This window comes from Astatotilapia calliptera, chromosome 23 (assembly GCF_964374335.1).
Source record: "Astatotilapia calliptera chromosome 23, fAstCal68.1, whole genome shotgun sequence".
Lineage (NCBI taxonomy): Eukaryota > Metazoa > Chordata > Actinopteri > Cichliformes > Cichlidae > Astatotilapia > Astatotilapia calliptera.
Window position 1 is genome coordinate 47,389,771 of NC_137443.1, and position 19,552 is coordinate 47,409,322.

Below are 19,552 nucleotides of genomic sequence, written 5' to 3' on the forward strand. Positions count from 1 at the left end.
ACGATGTTACGGGCAGCGTGATGTTCTCTGCAGAACAGTCATTTTGACTCATGTGACTTGAAATTATTATTTTGGGGAAAAATGCTAAAGCAAAGCATTTTCTGTGCCCCTCCCCCACTGTGCTCATGCAAACATTTAGTCACAGAGGACAGTTTTTCCTGTCCTCACTGGATTGTGGGATTGCTGGAGCTTTCTCTCTTTCTGATGTAAGGTACCTTCACATACCTGTTGGCTCCACGTACATTCTGCACGTCCCACGAGCAGATGCTCAGTGATTTACACCTGAAACCTGCTGCCTTCTTTAGGTCCTAAATGTGTCACCTTCTCATCGACCTGGACCTGAAGAGTGATGACTTTTCACTGATGTAGTCACCAAACACGTCTCCTTTTCAAAGACGTGTCAATTTCATACAATAATGACTTTGTATTTAAGTTCAGGTCATGAGTCACTGCGAACAGTCCTTACAGCCCGGAGTCTTTGTGCTTTTAATGCCAAGTATGCTCAAGTTGTTTTCAGTTAGTCATGGTCTAACTAAGCTCACGATCAAGACTGAATCTGACTGAAGTACAAACTAAATCTACATCTCCATAAACTAATATTATATCCATGTAATACTCTCCAGTACTGGACTCTGGGCAAAGGCCATTAATATAGTCAGTTAGAACTTATTGCTTACATGTTAATTTAGTTTGCAGCTAACTGCTCCCACTAACCCACTGCTGAGGGACTAGAAGAAGTTAAATTAAACAATGACTCAATCAGGCAGCTGGTCAGTTGCATTTTAGTCAGTCGGGAGCTGTTGGCTTTCCTCTGGTGTGAGCCAAACGTTAAGCCAAGGCTAAGTATTTGATCTCTGCCAGGGTTCTGACACGTCTCACTGTTGCTTTAGGCTAACACAAACAAACCCTTCAGCCCAGCGCTTTCAGCCTGTTAGGCCCAGATCGGCACAGAAAACATCCAGCAGCTGATTAAAGCTGGTGGTAGGGTGCAGAAATAACATGGTTAAGCCTTTAGTGAGCTGATGGTTCCCAAGCCATGAGGTTATCTGTTAATTGTAACAACACCAGCCTTAGTCGTCAGTCTGTCACAGTCCGTCCGGAGAGGAGAGGAGGGGGAAGAATGGACTGTCAGTGTCAATGTTACAAATGTGTCTATTTAATCTAATAATGAAAGTTTCAAGAAATGACTTCTTCTACTCGTGTCCAGTCCCAGTTGATCAAAACGTTCATCACATGTCACACGTAACATGGTTACTATGCCAGAGGAGGGTCTTTCTTTGGGACGTTTGGCTTTTATTTCTCTGCAATGAGCTTGGGTGAAAGTCTTTAAGGCAGCACTATCCTTAGGAATATGTTGTTGTTCATTCTGAACATTTCTGTTAATACTTTTGTATGAAGTGGTCTGTACGTTGGAAACAGAAGGTCCTTGCAGTAAATGCTTAGCTTGGCATGGCTGAAGCTTTTCCCATGTGATATGCTGAAATCTGCTGGGCTCTGCCATTAATTCCCTGTAGCGTCTAACATTCATCTGCAAAGGACAAAATAATGACAACATATGGCAAACACTGGGGAAAAACAATGATATTTTATATTTTAAACCAGTTTCCCAGTAAAATGAGTTTTTCCCTGTCGAACTAAATGTTCTTGAGTACTCTGAAAACTCTCAGTGACATGAAAGGTTTAGCATTGTGTGTCCTTCTCATCTGCTAATTGTTCAACCATTTGGTTTGGGGACTGACTGTTCTGTTTCTTCCCCCTCTGCAGGTTAGCAGAAATGGAGAATCGTAATGGCTCTTATCTCACTGACAGTATCTCACCCAATGAGAGCATGTGAGAACCGCTTTTTGTCTGTGTCTTGTTCTGCCAAACCCTTCTCACTCACTTACTGCCTTGATGTCTGTGAACTGGCTCTGTCTTCTTTGTTTCCATTGGCTGGTTTTTGTATATGTCAGTGACTGTGCTGAGTTTCCTGGATCCAGGTGTTATTCTCGTGTGCATCATCACAGCCACACAAACGTAGCTGTAGTGCAGTTGGTGGGTTCGATGATCATGTTGTCCTGAGGGATATAATGTTTTTGTCTGTTATCATGATTCTTTCTCCTTCACAGTCCCGTCAGATTTCTTACCAAAAACAGCATCATCCCAACAACTTTCTAGACTTGAGTCTAAACAAATTTACTTATTTAAACAAAATAAACAGCAAGGCACAGAGAGAGGAGCAGACGGTCCGTCCACGTTGGCTGCCTTGCAGTCAAAATGAAGGCCTTGGCGTGCTTAATCATTACTCTTTTCCATTTCTGTTTACGTTTTATTAACTTACTGTTCTAGCAGTAAACTGTGCCCTACCTCCACAACCTCTACACAAGACATAAACATACCCACACTCTTAAATGTCCAAGTATGACAGGAGCATGTTTATGCATTAATACATCAGTAAAAGTTTGTATGTTTTCAAAGTCCTCACAGCAACGACAAAACTTGTAGTGGTTACTTTCTCTGCTCTGATTGGCAGGACTGAATATTCAAAAGTGGCTACATTTTAATGAGAAAGCTAAACGCAAAATCTTAAATGGTCAGTTGCCCCAATATGTGGTGACAGTAGCCACCTCAGGAAATATAGATCCAGCACATAGTGTTATAATATTCAGCCAAACAAGTCCTGAAAGAGGTCAATGGCACCAGGATGGCATCAGCTACAGCAGCGGTGCCTTTGTGTCACGGACAGTTTAATGTCAGAAGATATTTTCACGGCCTTTAAGGCGTGGCGCACGATCGCACCAAAATAAAACTATACAGAAACTGGTATTTTGTAAATATAATAATAAACGTGAATTCACTGTGTAACTGTGTAACTTTATTAGCAGCGTCCTCTAGAAATGCACCAACAACACTGAGAGTAACATCCTCCTCTCGGCCCCTTAATGCTCTGTGGTCGCTATGGTAACATGTAAAAATGTCTTTCAAAATAAGATGCACAAACTACAACACGGGAAAAGACCCGGGGGAACCGAGTTAACGATTAAAACCCTGAAAACGATCAATTTCACACCCGAGCCTCGACTCTCACAGCCTGGTACCAAACGACTAGCAGACCGTGGCCCGGGGGTCGGGGACTGCTGGGCTACAGGTTCCTCTTTCTTCCAAATACAAACACACGTACAGTGAAATCAAAGAGGCAGGGTCATAATGAAGACTTATAAAGCACTTTTCTACTTGATCTGAGAACTCAAAGTGCTTTACACAACTTGTACATTCACACAAGCACTTTTTGCTGTGCTATTCAATTACACAACCACAGGGGCTCATGAGGCTATGTTTAAGTTTGGAGGTAGCAAAAGGGTGAGAAACAACAGATAAATGATGTTGTGTTGATTGTGGTTATTATTTCTGAATAACTGATACTGCTATAACTATATTGACACAGAGGCACAGTATTAAACACCCTCACACCTGTTTAGCATAAAGCTTAGAATCAGATCACAGATCACCTGTAGCATTAAAGCTGGTGTGTGTGTGGGGGGGGGGAACCAGCCATTTTTAAAGGTAACTAAGCAGAGGTGGGAAGTTACAAAGTACAAATATTTTGTTACTGTATTTGAATAGAATTTTCAGATTTCTGTACTTTTCTTGAGTATTTATTTTTCTGACAGCTTTTGGCTTTTACTCCCCACATTTGCATTTTTACTTTTGGTTCAGTGGCATCAGTTAGTGTTTATACTCGGGGGGTTAAAGAGGGGCGGAACGAATGCTGCACTCGAGCATAAAGGCAGTAAAGTCTGTTAAACCTTTAGATCATTTCTATTAGTTTAACAGACATCAGGAAATAAAGAGTTTGGCACAGAGTGTGTTGCTAGCTAGAAGTCCAGATTTCCAGGGAGAATAAAAAAAAGGATGTGAGATGATTTCACTTGGAGATGAAGATGTATGGAAGACAGGACAGGCAGAAGAAGAGAAGTTAGGTGGTTTTACCTGGTACCAGATTTAAAGCTAAGGACTACTCAGTATAGGATAACTTATTGTTCCTTTTGTGCGTCTTTACCTGTTGTAACAATAATGGAACAATAGTCTTGTTCTAGTAGTGTTCTTACCTTTGAAAGTGGGCTTTAACCACTTTCAAAAAAAAAGTTGCAGCCCTGTTAGTTCCTTGACAAACACCAACATTTAAAAGTAGTCCAGCACACATGGAAATTGAACTAAGGCTAAGTTCAAAAACGGCTTCGGGCTTCACATCCACATAAAGTGCAATATGGAGTTTGGTTGATGAGGTGTGGTCCATGAATAAAAAGTTTAAAGACAGCTGAGAGTCCACTTTACCCGAAGTGGATTTCACTTTCAAATCAGCAGTCATGTTGAAGGTGAAGCACATATCCCATAATATTCATGGTAGCAGTGCAGTGAGCGCCATAGCTAAAAACCTGACCTATTTAAATGCTCCTGAATCTTCAGGCCACAGAACTCATTGCTCAGAGCTGGCAGCGTGTGACCAGTCCAGTGTTCCTGACAGGAGATCGCTCTGGCCCTCTCTCTGTCTCCATGCGCTTCATGTTTCTTTCTTTTGTGGTGCTGTTGTGTTTAGCTGCTGCTCTTTCATTCAATTGCTTTTCTTTTTCCTTCATTTTCCGTGCGTGTGTGTGTGTCTGTGTGTACGTGCACTGGCATCTCTGTTGCTATGTGTGTGCATCATTGGTGGGTATGTTTGACGTGTGTGTGTCTGCAGCGATGACGAGCACATGTTGATCCAGCACTACTGCCAGTCTCTGAACCAAGGCTCTCCTCTCAGCCAGCCCCGCAGCCCCGCCCAGATCCTCATCTCCATGGAGACAGAGGAGAAGGGAGAGCTGGAGAGGGTCCTTAATGACCTGGAGCAGGAGAACAGGTCAGTGGATCCTGTTACTGTGCCTCACACTCCAGTCTACACAACTCAGCTTTGAATCTGAAAGCGGTCACATGACACATTTAACGGACTTTAGATTTGACCACAAGGGTTGACTAGAAAATCCAGATCTAGTCAGGGGACAAAACAACAAGTAACTGTCCCTGACGAGCATTAAGAACTGTTTCTTGGGTTTTTTTCTTTTTGCTTTGCTCCAAAACTTAACCTTTGCTGCCTGAATCATCATCCTGTCTCTTTAACTTTATTTAAACTGAACTAACGCGCCATAAGTCATACGTAATGTAAATATGACCAATTATACAATGATGGCACAACTTTAAATCATTCATGAACACTAAGAAATGATTCAAGTCTTCTGTCGGTTGAAAGGACAGTCTGTAAAATGCGATGCCCACATCATACTCATTTATTCCTTTTCCACAGCAGACACAAGTGTGGCTTCATTTATAATAAGATTGTGATACATCTTATTTTTATTAAAATAAAAATAAGAAGTCTTGTTCTTTTGCTTCTGCCTTCACCTCGCTAGCTTTAACAAATCGTTCCCATAGCTTCATGGTATGGCTCATCAACTCATCCTCTGTACCTACTATAGCTCTGCACATCACCCTTGTTCTTGAAATTGCTTCCTTTTCCATTGCTCAGGCTTCGTCTTACTCTTCAGGATTGTGTTAAATAATCTGGTTGAAAGGTTCACTGCCCTCATTCGAATCCATCTGTTCCTGGCCCACTACCAGAGCTTGTAGTAGGAAGTGACCTCATTTCTGTTCATCTGTGCAGGAAACTGCAAGCAGAGTACGACCGTCTGAAGAAGACACACGACAGAAAGGGTCTTTCCCCACTGCCATCGCCCCCGGAGATGCTACCAGTGTCACCACAGTGCACACGTGATGCTGAGCTTATCGCTGAGGCTAAGTTGCTACGGCAACATAAAGGCCGTCTAGAGGCCCGGATGCAGATACTGGAGGACCACAACAAACAGCTGGAGTCCCAGCTTCACAGACTGAGACAGCTCCTGGAGCAGGTATGCACACACTCCAGTTCACGCATCCTGATTTTACTTTAACCACACTCCAAGTTCCACATTTCTGTGTTACCATTCTCTACCCAGTGGTGTTGGGTTCTGGGTCGGCCCAAGTTTACGTTCCAGTGGATAAAAAGGAAGTCAAGGAAATGGTCGGGTGTGTAGGACGAGTATGGAAATAATGCTCTGCATCTGGCTGTGATGCAGGGTTGCCTTCACAATGTCAGAGTCCTTCTCACAGAGTCCAACATTGATGCTGAGACTGTCGAACTCGGCAGTCAGTCACCACCGCATTATGTGCCATAAAGGCAAAGAAAATGCTGCTGCCATTTTTGAGTTGTTCCTCCAGCGTAGGGCTGGGCCATATTATACCGTTCACGGTAATACCGGTGTAGCTGACGCTGAAATGTTTGTGTGGGTTGCCATGACAACACCAAAGTGAATCTGAGATCGTTATTGTTTTCTATTTGTTTTCTTTATTTGCTTCTCATGCTTGTGTACATTTGCAGTAGGAAAGGTAATCTATGAATCCAGTGATATATCCTGCTTATAAGAAATGTTTCTGTTAAAATATTATTGTGAAGTAGTCACTTCCTGTGAGTTGCGGGAACCGGAAGTTGTGCGCGGGAGAGACAAGACAGAACGGTAACACGGCGGACTTTTCGGAATATACAACTTTTCTACTGCTGGGTTTACAAGGCGTACACGGTAAAAAAATCATTATGCTGTTATTTGTTTAACACTTGTGCACCTTGTGAAAGGAAATAAGTGGCTGAGATGAATATCATATGTGTTATTGATATTATTTTACTTGTTTCTAGTTTTCACGGTGCTCCATGATTGTGAGAGGAATAAAAGAATTGTGGACATCAGTACGAAGCGTGGATTCTTTCGACCAGAGTAGAAACAACCGGTATAATGTTAGGCAACGATAGGAAAATGAAATATCGCGATAGAATGGGAGTAAAACGCGCATGCGCAGTGCCTTTGTTTTCATACGCACATGGCCGATTGTTGAGTGAAACAGATGAACCAGAATTGGTTTGTAAAAATGGTGCAACTTCCGTGATGTGGAACTGGTTTGGTGTTTGTCCGTCAGATACACGACAAAGCACATTTTTTTGCAGAACATGCAAGCGGCCGTTGTTATTGTCGTATTTGTCGGACTAAGATGCCCTTAAATCTGGGAGTAATCTGGGTCCTAAACTCCGTATATTCAGGTCAAACGAACACTGCAGCATCACTAAGAGTTAAAAGCTGTCTAAATTCTTTCATCTTTAATAAAACGATCAGCATTGCTGCTTTACCAGGTGTAACTATGAAGTTTAACTTCCAGGCATCCATGAAAACAAAAGTTATTACATTTAACGGAGTTAGAAGTTAGCAGGAAGCTAGCGGAAGTTGGCTCGCTAGTTTCGCTAGTTACCTAAGCATGATATAGCATGTTCTGACTGAGAGATTTCTGGAAAAATTCAAACGTACAGCTCTGTTATCACTTCCAACATAAATGAAGACAGGAAACTAAACAGCAGTGACGTTTGTAGGGTTACTGAAGTTGGGCTAGCTGGTATATAATGATGTGCTACGTGATCGTAGCGACACAGCTATGTTAGCATAACATAAACAGTGAAGCTGGAGGACGAACACTAACACTTTTCCACTTATAAAAGTTAACGTGAAGGTTCTTCATGGTTAGAGACAAATGCAATCGCATGGCAGGATGCTGTAAACGGACCAAACTTCAGTCAGGAGAACAACTGAGATAATCCATCCACAATACGAGGTTAGTCATTAATATACTGCAACAACATGGGAACAGAGCAGCTGCCAGAGAATTCAACATTAATGAATCAATGGTACAGAAGTGGAGGAAGCAAGAAGAATGAGTTTAATAAAGTTTGATTTATCTGACTGCTTTGTTTCGCTTAATGTGCCTTATAATCCCGTGCACCTTATGGTCCGAAAAATACGTACTGCACACTGCAGTTTAATGTTGCAAAGCACCTCTTTTTAACTTCAGTGGATATTATACATGGTTATGCTCAGGATATGTCAGCCCATTTCTACTGGAAATGCCTTTTGGTTAAACTTTCAGCAAGGAATTTGCATTTGCACTGTTACATTTTTATAAAGCTTTAATGTACATAAAAACCAGCTTCTTGTTTAAGTGAAAATAAATGGAAGGTTGTCTTTTTGCGCTAGTAATGTTGTGGAGTTGTATTTTGTCTCGCATCAATTATATCGTCGGTTATATCGTTATCGCAAATTTTCAAATATATATCGTGATAAATATTTTTGGCCATATCGCCCTGCTCTACTCCAGCGTATGCCTGAAAATCCTCTGGACAAAGCTGACAGCAGAGGGAACACAGTTCTACTCCTGGCCTATGTGAGGGGCGGGGCTCACCTGGGAGTAATCAGGGTATCATATTTCAGCCACCAGGTTGCATCCAAGCAGTTGCCTTCTAGTTATGCTTTGCAAAGAGAGCCCATAAAAACATCGCTGCCGCCACTGTGGGCGTCTACTGTGCCACAAGTGCTCATCAAGTTTGATCTGAACAAGCCGGTGAGAGTGTGCGACATCTGCGTGTGTCAGAACGCTGTGGTATGGATGTCTTTCGACCTCTGGCAATTATTCAAGCACGCCAGGCGAAGGGACATCAGTAGCAGGACATGTTAGCAAGAGAATCGCAGACATTTACAGACCATTATCTCTATACTGTTCCAGTTTCTGAAAACTATTAATCTTTGTGTTTGTGTTTTTTGGAATGGTGTCTGTCATCCAAACGGTTCAGTTTCGGTCTGACCAGACTGTGTTCTCGCAGTATTTCACAGGCTTGTCTAAATGTTGTTTAGCAAACATGGACTCCTGCATTTTAGACATTCATCCAGCTGATGGCTTTCTGGGGGCAAATGAATAAAATAAATTAAAATCAATCATTCTGAGACCCAAACTCTTTACCTGAGGGGATACTGTACAGTTTTTGACTTTGGATCTCTTATCTTGTATATCGTATTGTCTACTTGCTGTTTATTGAGGTTTTCTTGCTAATAGTTTGACTGATTTATGGCCTGATTCATAAACTTTTTGTTTTGTGAATACCATCGTTTTACCATTTCCTGTGAGTATAGTGTATTTATGTTTTGTAATCAGGGTTTGGTTCTTTCCCTCCTTGCGCTGCGTTTTAAGCTCTATTAATCTTGATTGTTCTGCCTTCCTTTTATATGCGTTTTTTTTTTGTTTGGGTTCTCACCAGTTTGAACAATGCTTGAAAGAGGAGCATGATCAGATAAATCAATAGAACCAGTGAAACCACTGGATATTCTGTGGCGCTCTCCTTTTAGCACAAAGAAATAGGGTTAGGGGTTAGGGATAGGGTTGCCAAGTCCAAGAAGACCATTAAAAGGATCGATCCTTTCAGTAAATTTAAAGTTTCCAGCACGGTGGTTAGCACTGTTGCCTCACAGCAAGAAGGTCCTGAGTTCAGTTCCACCATCAGGCCGGGGTCTTTCTGTGTGGAGTTTGCATGTTCTCCCCGTGTTTGCGTGGGTTCCCTCTGGGTACTCCAGCTTCCTCCCACCGTCCAAAGACATGCAGCTTGTGGGGATAGGTTAATTGAGTAATCCAAATTGTCCATGGAGGAATGAATGTGAGCATGAATGGTTGTCTGTCCCTGTGTGTTGGCCCTGCGACAGACTGGCGACCAGTCCAGGGTGTACCCCGCCTCTCGCCCTATGACCGCTGGGATAGGCTCCAGCACCCCCCGCGACCCTGAAAAGGATAAGCGGAAGCGAATGGATGGATGAAAATTTATTGTTGTTTTGAATTTTCAAATCCATATAAATTGGACTATGTTCAGAGACATCTAATGTCCTAATTCTTCATGAGCTTGTATCTCTATACTGCATAATATCCTTATTAAACATAAAAAGTCTTAAGTAGGATGAGTGAGATGTTGAGACAAAAGGACAATCTCTAACTTTTGGATGTCTGCTAATTTTTTCCATACAGTGAGCTCCTGTTTTTTAATTAAATTCTGAAAGCGCTTTCTGTCTCACATTCACACAGTATCTTGCCCAAGGATATTTGGCATATCTCTATATTTCCAAGTGGAAATGCAAATCTTCTTGATTCCATACTCTAACACGGCAAAAATGAGCAGCGAAAAAGCCAAAAAACACAAACCCAATCTGCAGGTTCACAGTTTGGGGAGCGGATAATCCTTCTGGCATCTCTGCTGGAATATTTTAACTGAACATCTTATGCCTGATCTTTTCATCTCGCAGTAGATGAAGGGAAAAAACGTTTTTCTTCTTCACCTACCTTTTATATCTGGTCTTTCTACCCTCCCTCTGTTTCTGGCGTCACATCTTCTGAGAGGCATCTGGCCACACCCACTGAGACATCCAATCACGTTGTTGCGCTGAACTGCAAAGACACGAAGTTGAACGCAATAGATGTTAACCCATCTGTTCCCTTCTGGTCAGCTGACTTAGTCTCCAGCTTTCCTTTGAAGTTCAGTAAACTCTGGTGTGGTTTCTTCTTTTCTCTGCTTCTGAAGCTCACTCTTCTCCTTGGTCCACTCTTCTTCCACTCTGTTTTTATTTCTTCTTTACTTGCTTGGATCTAATCACCATTTTCTTGATGGAAACCCTCAGCAGGTGAAGGTGTTTCTGAATATTTCTTATTGTTTGTATTTGGAAAAACTAAGGCCCACACATGTATGCTAGCCTATTGTTAGTCCTTGTTAGGTAGTATTCCCTAAGATGTTTAGGAATACTACCTAACAAGGTAAAAGACAGTTAAACTTTACTGGATTTGATCAAGTGAGTTTAGACTATTCTTCAATATCTACTGATGATAAAATGCTCTTAAGCTGGGCGTCAATTCCAAGTAGCACAAGATACTGATGGTCTCTGATTTTCATCAGTGAGCAAAGAGCTGAGAATAAGCAGGGTGCACGCGTCTCTGCTCTGTCGTATTACTGCCAGTTTCTTGTTTTGTTTGTGTTGTACTCGACATATTGGGTTTTTTTTATCTTTATCTCTTTATAGAAAAAAACCTACGTTACCTCAACGTGCACGTTATTTTATACTGTAAATGTATCTGTATTTATGACTGACTCTAAGCTCTGCACAACAGTGTACAAACAGCAAATAAAAGATGCTGTCCTTATGTCATGTGTGCCTCAGACGGATTCCAAGGTAAACGGCACAGCTCTGTCCTCGCCATCCACCTCCTCTCAGCGTTCCGACTCCTCTCTCCCTCTGCTGCGTGTGGCTGCCAGCCAAACTACTGATACAATGGGTAAAAACACCCACACATCCATTTATATTCTTTCATTTGCATCCACCCTTTGTGACGCATAGACGATATAAATAGATTTCTAGTACCTGTAGATGTACCTTGGACATCGGTTTACATGAGACAACACACACGCTAAAGACTTGCATGTGTGTTTCATGCTGTGTGTGTGCGTACGTGTGTTCGGGTCAGTACTCGTCCAACTATCCTTAAACGCTTTGTTTCTTTTCTGTTTCAGGTGATGATGAGCTGTCCAGCCCATCCCAAGATGCAGCTGGGCTGGAGGAAGTGATGGAACAGCTCAACAACTCTTTCCCTCAAAGTCAGGGTATGAAATAATTCACCTCTTCTGCAGCAAGATGCCTCCTTTTACTGAAACTAAACTGAGCATCTCATTTATATGAATAACTATGCTGTGATTGATGTAGTGCTCAGGTTATGGGTTTCAAACACTCTTCTGCTTTGTTGAAGAGTTCCTTTCAATTACATACTTATATCAAACTTTATCATAGCTGTAATTCATCATTTCAGTGTCACCTTCAAGCGTCTTTCTTCCTCTCTGTTACCAACACAAGATGATTTTACCTTCTTTCTTGTCTTTTCTTTCTTTCCTCCTTTTTACATGAGCTAGAAGGGAGAAAGGCACACCCATGAGAGGTTAGTGGCTTACCTTCCTCTTTCCTTCCCCACTCTACTGTTGCACGCTTCTGTTACTGCTGTATCAGTACCATGTTTGCAACACTTTTTGCCCTAAAAAATTATGGTTTAAATATCATCTGGAACAGAGCCGAGCTCTTAATAGAAGTCTAACAGCTGAAGAAATTATTCGGAAATTTGGGCATATTATGGCAGAGTGGAGATGACATGGTGCAGTGATGCTGTGGGAAAATGTAAATATCTATCCTCTTTTGCTTTTGCTTTCATTTCCTTCCCCCCTTTTCTGTCGCACCACAGCAGTGCTGGACTGGTAATCTGGCATACTGGGCCACTGGCCCTACAAGCACTGACAATGAAAATGAACTAATGAGTACAACCAGCCCTTTCTCTACCTTCGCTGTGCACTCACGCGCCTTGTAGAACAGAGAAAAAGAAAACTGCAGCAAAATGTCGAATTAACCAACATCTTAGCTGTCAGGGCTGCTGATGCACCGCCAACAGGAAGCTACTGTTGCTTAGGCTCTGGGGTTCAACTTCTGACCAGTATGTAGTCAGGGTCTGTATTTTCTGCACTATAAGGTGCACTTAAAATCCTTTCATTTTCTCAAAAATCAGCAGTGCTCCTTATGTATGAATTCTGGTTGTGCTTACTGACCTGGAACCGATTTTATGTGCACGGCACTCACAAATCTGTCAAAATGTTTTAGTACGACTTTGCTAAGCTACGAAGCCGCACCGCTGGATGGATTGTTGGAGCATTACGGCTACCGTAGTCAAGAGCTTCACGGAGGAATCTGGGTCCTAAACTCCGTCTGTTTCATGTCCCAAAGCCAAACGAACACTCGGCATCACTGAGAGTTACAAAACTGTCTAAATTCTTTCATCTTTAATAAAATGATCAGCGTTGCTGCTTTACCAGGTGTAACAATTAAGTTGTACATGCAGGCATCCATGAAAACAGAGTTTATTAAATTTAACGGAGTTACCAGTTAGCAGGAAGTTAGCTCGCTAGTTTCCACCTAAACATGATATAGCATGTTCTGACTGAGAGATTTCTGAAAAAAATCAAACGTACAGCTCTGCTGTCACTTCCAACATAAATGAAGACAGAAAACTAAACAGCAGTGACGTTTGTAGGGTTACTGAAGTTGGGCTAGCTGCTATTTAATGATGTGCTACGTGATCGTAGCGACACAGCTATGTTAGCATAGCATAAACACAGCGAAGCTGGAGGATGAACGCTAACTTTTTTCCACTCGATAAAAGTTAACGTGAGGGTTCCCGATGGTTAGAGACAAATGCAATCGCATGGCAGGATGCTGTAAACGGACCAAACTTCAGTCAGGAGAACAACTGAGATAATCCATCCACAATAGAAGGTTAGTCATTAATATACTGCAACAACAGGGGAATAGAGCCGCTGCCAGAGAATTTAACATTAATGAATCAATGGTACAGAAGTGGAGAAAGCAAGAAGAATGAGTCGAGTAAAGTTTGACTTATCTGACTGTTTTGTTTCGCTAATGCGCCTGATAATCCGGTGAGCCTTATTTATGTGAACAGACCCGTTCATCGACAGTGCGCCTTATGGTCCGAAAAATACCGTGTCAGGTGTGACAGAACCAGGACACACTGGCTACTGGAACAAGAAGGCACGAGTAGACAAGGAATGTCTTCTGTCTTTCTCCCCTCACCCCAACCGGTTGCGGCAGATGGCCCCGCCCCTCCCTGAGCCTGTTCCTGCTGGAGGGAGTTTTTCCTTCTCTCTGTCACCAGAGTGCTTAAGGGGGTCATATGATTGTTGGGTCCATATGTATTGTTGTAGGGTCTACCTTACAATATAAAGCGCCTTGAGGCGACTGTTGTTGTGAATTGGCGCTGTACATAAAATGTAATTGAACTGAATGAGAATATGGGGCTTTTTGAATGCTACTAACAAGTAATTCCAGCGACAGAGATACATGAAGAGGATATGGGATCTATGGAGTCTTGGAAATCCAACATTTACACTTCTGGTGAAACAACTAGTAGCTTTGTTCCAACATCTGGAAGAAGTAACTACTATCACAACTAGAGATCGACGAGGTACAAAACAAATGCTACAGCAAGGTGGAGCCAGGACATTAGGTCATTGGTGAGATGTCATTATCCCCACCCTCCATGATTGGGTACCAAGCACCACAACTGATGTGTTAATAGCACTGAGTGTGAGCTGTGACTGTTAATCATAAGCATAGAAAAAAAAAAAGTGCTTTTTTGAATGAGACATGAGCATAAAACCCTCTTAAGTTCTGCGCGAGAGTAGAAAATGTACTAATCATGGCAGCACAGGAACACGTGCCAAGTGCAAGTGGCTGTCCCAGTGCGTGTCCCAGTCCAGCCTGCACCATGGCGCCTGTTTTCACGATAGGCAGTGGAATTAGTGCTCCAATGTAAAGTCGGTGCTATGTGTTTACGTAATGGCTGCATATACAAGATGACACTGTGACTGCTTTGTTGCAGCCTTTTAGCAGCTTCAGTTTGTTAATTGATTTGTTTAAGAACTGAAACTTGTGGGTTTAGAATCTGATTGGGTTTCCAGTGTGGTGGCCTCAGTGCCTCTGTGGAGGTCATGGGAGCTTTAAAAATGTGCTGTATCGCTTATCAGTTAGTTTGTTTTCAAACATGCACATGTTCAGATGTGTTTTTCAGACACACGCCTCTCCATTTTCAGATGAGATCATTAAAGTTGGTGCATTGAGCTGTATATTTAGTACACTTAATAAACGGGTTCAAAAATTTGTACGATTTAATTCATCCTTTTTTTTCAACCTCTCGTAACCTCATAAATTCAGGAGCTAGCAACATAAATGTTCCACATTTTGTCAGGTTACAGCCTTGTTCCAAAATGGATTAAATTCATTTTTCATCTCAAAATTCACACACAATAGCCCATAATGACAAGGTGAAAACTGTAAGTGTTGAAGCACCACTTCAAGCAATTACAGGCTTTTTAAGTATGATGGGCTCAGGCTCCAACTGTTTGAATGGGGAGCATTAGTACACAGACATTTTCAGATCTCTTCAGAGTTTGGAGCCAGAGCCCAGACTTGAACCAAAGTCTGGGCTCTGGCTGGGTTAGTGACTCAAAAACGTTCACAGAGTGGTCCTGAAGCCACTGTTGTCATCTTGAACTGGGGCAAAGGTTCATTTTCCAACAGGAAAAGGTCCAGACCGCACTGGTGCAAGTTATCATCAAGGACCCAACTAGTTTCCTGAGCGCATTTTTGAGTGTCATAGGAAAAGCTGTGAATATTTTTGTACGTGTTATTTACATGCAAGAATTTCAAACTTTTTTCACTTTGTCATTATATTATATTATATTATATTATATTATATTATATTATATTATATTATATTATATTATTTGTGTGCAGAATTTTGAGGTGAAAAATTGATTGAACAAGGTCATGCCAGGAAACAACGCAGAAACGTATTTCTGCCAGCTCCCGTTTAGTCACACGACTCTGCTTCTATCCCTTCTTTGCTGAATTATACAGAGTTTAGTGTTTACATTGTGATATTGGCTGTAACTTTGATATGCTGCAGGTCTTAACAGAGCTTTAAATGTTTTCAACATTTTGAGCCCTCATTATTTCATAAATATGTGAAAAGTTCACAAAAAAATGAAAATCATAGCACAAAGAAAACGTTTTTCATGTGCAGATATGCTAAAATTCTTGTGCAAGCGGGGTTTAGGTGAAATCTTCCATAAGTGTGTTCTTCCTCCCCTCAGGTCCCAGCATTGGCAGTTTGTTTCACATGGCTGACGATCTGGGCCGTGCCATGGAGTCACTGGTCAGTGTGATGACGGACGAACGGAGCACCAAACAGCACGAGGCCCTGCACTTCTGATCCTGCCTTTAATCTTCAGCCCCAACTCCCCCCTCTCCTCCATCCCTCCCTACTTTCCTACCTATCGCATGCTTTTCTAGTCAAAACAACTGGATTGGAAACAGTTTACAAAGAGAATATATATATAACATTTATTTTTGTGAAAGATTAAAGTTCCAGCAAGGTCTCATCAAAAAAGTACATGTAGATTTCAGTAGTTTCTTAAAATGTCCTAAAGTTGTTTTATTATGAAGAGAGGCTGTTTTGGGGTTTTGTTTTTGTTTTTTAACTTCTATGCAATTGTACAAAACAACAATGGGGCTCTGGGCTGGGGTCGAGATACGAAGAAGCATGGTCATATATTTGCCATCTCTTTGTAACTGGGGGAACGACATATTTGTATCAAAATGAATGATTGAAATAATAAGGGTGCTTTGTAAGAGAAAACATGTCTTTGTAAAACATACACTGTCAAAGTAATGCAGACCTATTGGATCTTTAAAGTAGAGTGTCTGCAAGACTGTATGGACGCGTGTTTGGTCGTGTATGTGGTGGTGCCTAAATTTCATATTGCAATCCTTTTTCCAAAAGGTTGAGAAGCAATGGAAGAGGTCAATAAAAGGAAAAATCAATTTGCAAGTCATTTAATCATTTAGCATGATAGCAGTTAAATAAACACTTACTACATTATAGCAGCTGCTATAAAGTGTGTATTTGTCTTAAACATGGCTCCTGAAGCCAGCCTTTGCTTTAGAGCCACAACATTTCTTATGGTTTAATCTGCTGCAAAGCCTAAAAAAAGAAAAGCTAAGATTTAAGAAAACTGCTCCCTTATCTCATTTTCCACTTTTCAAATATTATGCCATACGCTGTAGATGAAAGTAGAAGACTCTTTCCTCGTCAGCTGCAATCATTCCTTCATTTAAAAATAAAAGAAAGAAAGAAAGAATGAACAAATTTGTACTTAATCAAGCAGAATGACTGTCATTTGACAAAGTTTTGCAGAATCACGTTGCCAAGCAGCTCCTGCAGGCTGCTCCCTGCCACAGCAGGTCGCTCTGTATGTTTGGAGGGCACTGAGTGTGAAACTCTTCCAAATCAAAGGTATCTGTTTGGAATCCAACTAGCACATCAACAAAGCTGCGAGGATTAGTGACTTCCATCCACTATGGTGCATAACAGTGAACGAACTTTTAAAAGTATCTTTGACTTATGTCAAAGATAAAAGCCTAAAGAAGAAAATAAATTCTTAGTTTCAACATTTATTAAATCAAACACACATTTTAAATGATTTGCAAGTAATTGAATTCTCATTTTATTGACATTTTAGCCATTGGCCAAGCTTTTGGGGAAACACGATTGTGCTTCTTTTTCTGTATATTTGTGTGTGTGTGTGTGTGTGTGTGTGTGTGTGTGTGGTTTTGGGTGACAAACTTTGTTCTGTTTGAGTTCTTTCCATACATTCATCCCTGTTGTTATTCTCAGTTTTTCACCTTATTTACTGCCCAAAGGCCTCGTTCAGATGTGTCATTTCTAATGACTGAACTGCGCTGCAAGAGCAACCTTGCCTCTTTCTCTCGTGGAGATGCAAAGTAAACATGTGCATGAGAGCAGTAAGGACCTGAAAAGTGCATCACCTGAGAAGTCAGAGAAAGATGTTTGGTGCAAGTGAGCAAGAGGCATTTCTTCAGCGATAAAGATCTGATGGTGTCCCTCTCTTTCTCCATAAGTACTTCCTATATCTTCTTCAGAATATTAGTATTATCTAGTTTTCAGCTTCAGCTCTACATTGGACCTTGAAGTTCCGATCTTGGTTGTTGCACTGACACGTGCAACATGAGAATTTCATTTTTAACACAGCTTTCCGACTTCAGCAGTACTGTAAGACTAGAATCTGAGCACTGCAGTGTTACACGGCTGCTAGATTGTGAGGATTTCCTGAACTATGAAAGAATGTTTAGAGACTGGTTAAATTGAGTTTGTGTGAAAGTTCAGAGGCAGTTTCTCCGCTGTTCTCGGTCCTCGCATTAATAAATTGCTAGCTAATTCATTTCAGAACTATACTGTTCAGTAAATGCACTGTAGGAGCCTCCAGCCTGAATGCCCAGATGCATTTATCCGTGCATCCATGCATTAATCCCTGTGCACTACTGTCAAACCTGGGATATACTAAACCTTTTTCTATGTGGAGGAGGTATTTTATTCTAGCAAACATTACGTTTTTTCCTTTGGTTAAAGGTTATTTGATTTTGTGCTGTGTGTTGTGTTTCAATTAAAGCATGTGTGACTACAGGAAGTTCATCATTATTTAATATTTAACAACTCAGAAGTATGTGAAAGTGGTACAGTATTACGTGCATGCGTGTTTTGGCATCGAGCAGTATCCCAGAGATGTTTCTGGCACTAAGTTTGATTTGACTGGCCAGGTTTTGAATTAACGTTTGTTTCAGTCTCATCATTTTTCAAATAACATCAGTACTTCACAACATATCAGATTCCACCAAATATATGCCTTACTATTGTATTATAAAATGCTTTACTGTATATCAATAAAGCACGCAGTTATACTGATTTGACTCAGACACTTGATTTTTTGAATTAAAAAGAAAACGTAAACACAGGATCCTGCAGGAAATCTCTGCATGAACGTTCTCTGTCCGGAATATGAACACTGGCATCCTTGAAACACTGACCTTCATCCTTTGGATGTTGATGTGCTGCTGAGTCTGGTCCTGTCAACATGGTGTTTGGTTTCTACACTATAGAGGTCTGAGGAGGACTCGCTGCACCACACAGCACACACTATGTTGTTTAGCTTGTATTTGTGTTCCTTCCTAGCTCCTTAGACTACCATGACCTGGATGACAGAGAACCTACACAGACTGAAGAAATATCTGCGAGTCCTGTTTCTCAGGGTTTGCTGCGATAAATATTCCCGCATATGATGAGAGTGGATCTGGATAAGTAAGCTGACAATGAACCACTGAAAAGGCAGGAGCAGAGGGTAGGACTTCCTAATGGAAAATATTGCAGTGGAGTATTTTAAGTTTGTGTGATTTCCAAAGGTAAACTTTTAAATTTGGTTGCATTGATCTGTTCAAGGACTTCCCAGCATTTTCAGCTGCGTGCATGGAAAGGCTAACGGCAGTGAAAGTAGTGCAAAGACCAACCAGAGAACGCCGCAGACATCACTGACCACAGACATGAGACTCATTTTGAACAGCAATTTTTTTTAAAGGAAATTTAAAAAAGATATGAAATGTATCTTGCAGCGTAATAGCATCGGTGACAGGCATCTACTGTATGAAATTGTGCCAGTAGAGTGTGAGGGTTGATCTAACAGGAATGACAAAACCATCCAACACAGTTATTGTTTATGCAGTTCGACGTGGATGATGCTGCCTACATCTGGCCACAGATACACTTTGCAGTCCATACCTGCAGTCTGCCAATGGCGAACCATACTGAGCCCATTAGCAACAAATGGGCTCCACTGCCTGCGTTGCTCCTCTGAAAATGAAGCGCTTAATTCTATTCACATTTATTTAAAGAAAGGAAAAATATCCTTTTAATAGAAGAAACCTCTGGAAGAACCAGGCTCAGGGAGGGGCGGCCAACTGCCGTGACTGTTTAGGGTGAGAGAGGGAAGACAGGATAAAGACAGAGCCAGAGGTCAATGATAACTAAAGATTAAATACAGAGAGGTGTATAAATGCAGACTTTAAGTTTAGGCACACCATCTGGGGCCTCCCTCTTCTTTCTGCTGAAGGATGGTTGCTGCCTCAGGTCTTCAGCACTC

At 41.5% G+C, this 19,552-nt stretch overlaps 1 protein-coding gene across 5 annotated transcripts in view; it reads left to right on the forward strand.

Annotated features, from left to right (window-relative positions):
* dmd (dystrophin) overlaps positions 1-18,324 on the forward strand; it is a 262,554-nt gene extending 244,230 nt beyond the window's left edge. For 3 of the 5 annotated variants that reach the window (XM_080296862.1, XM_080296863.1, XM_080296866.1), the window contains 6 exons: positions 1,765-1,830; positions 4,718-4,876; positions 5,675-5,918; positions 11,112-11,226; positions 11,462-11,551; positions 15,656-18,324. In XM_080296862.1, coding sequence (XP_080152988.1) covers positions 1,765-1,830; positions 4,718-4,876; positions 5,675-5,918; positions 11,112-11,226; positions 11,462-11,551; positions 15,656-15,774 — 793 coding nt within the window. In that variant the 3' untranslated portion in view covers positions 15,775-18,324. Of the gene's footprint in view, positions 1-1,764; positions 1,831-4,717; positions 4,877-5,674; positions 5,919-11,111; positions 11,227-11,461; positions 11,552-11,854; positions 11,881-15,655 lie in introns of all 5 variants that reach the window. The other 2 variants (XM_080296865.1, XM_080296864.1) reach the window with 2 other exon arrangements.
* Positions 18,325-19,552: the final 1,228 nt, after the last annotated feature.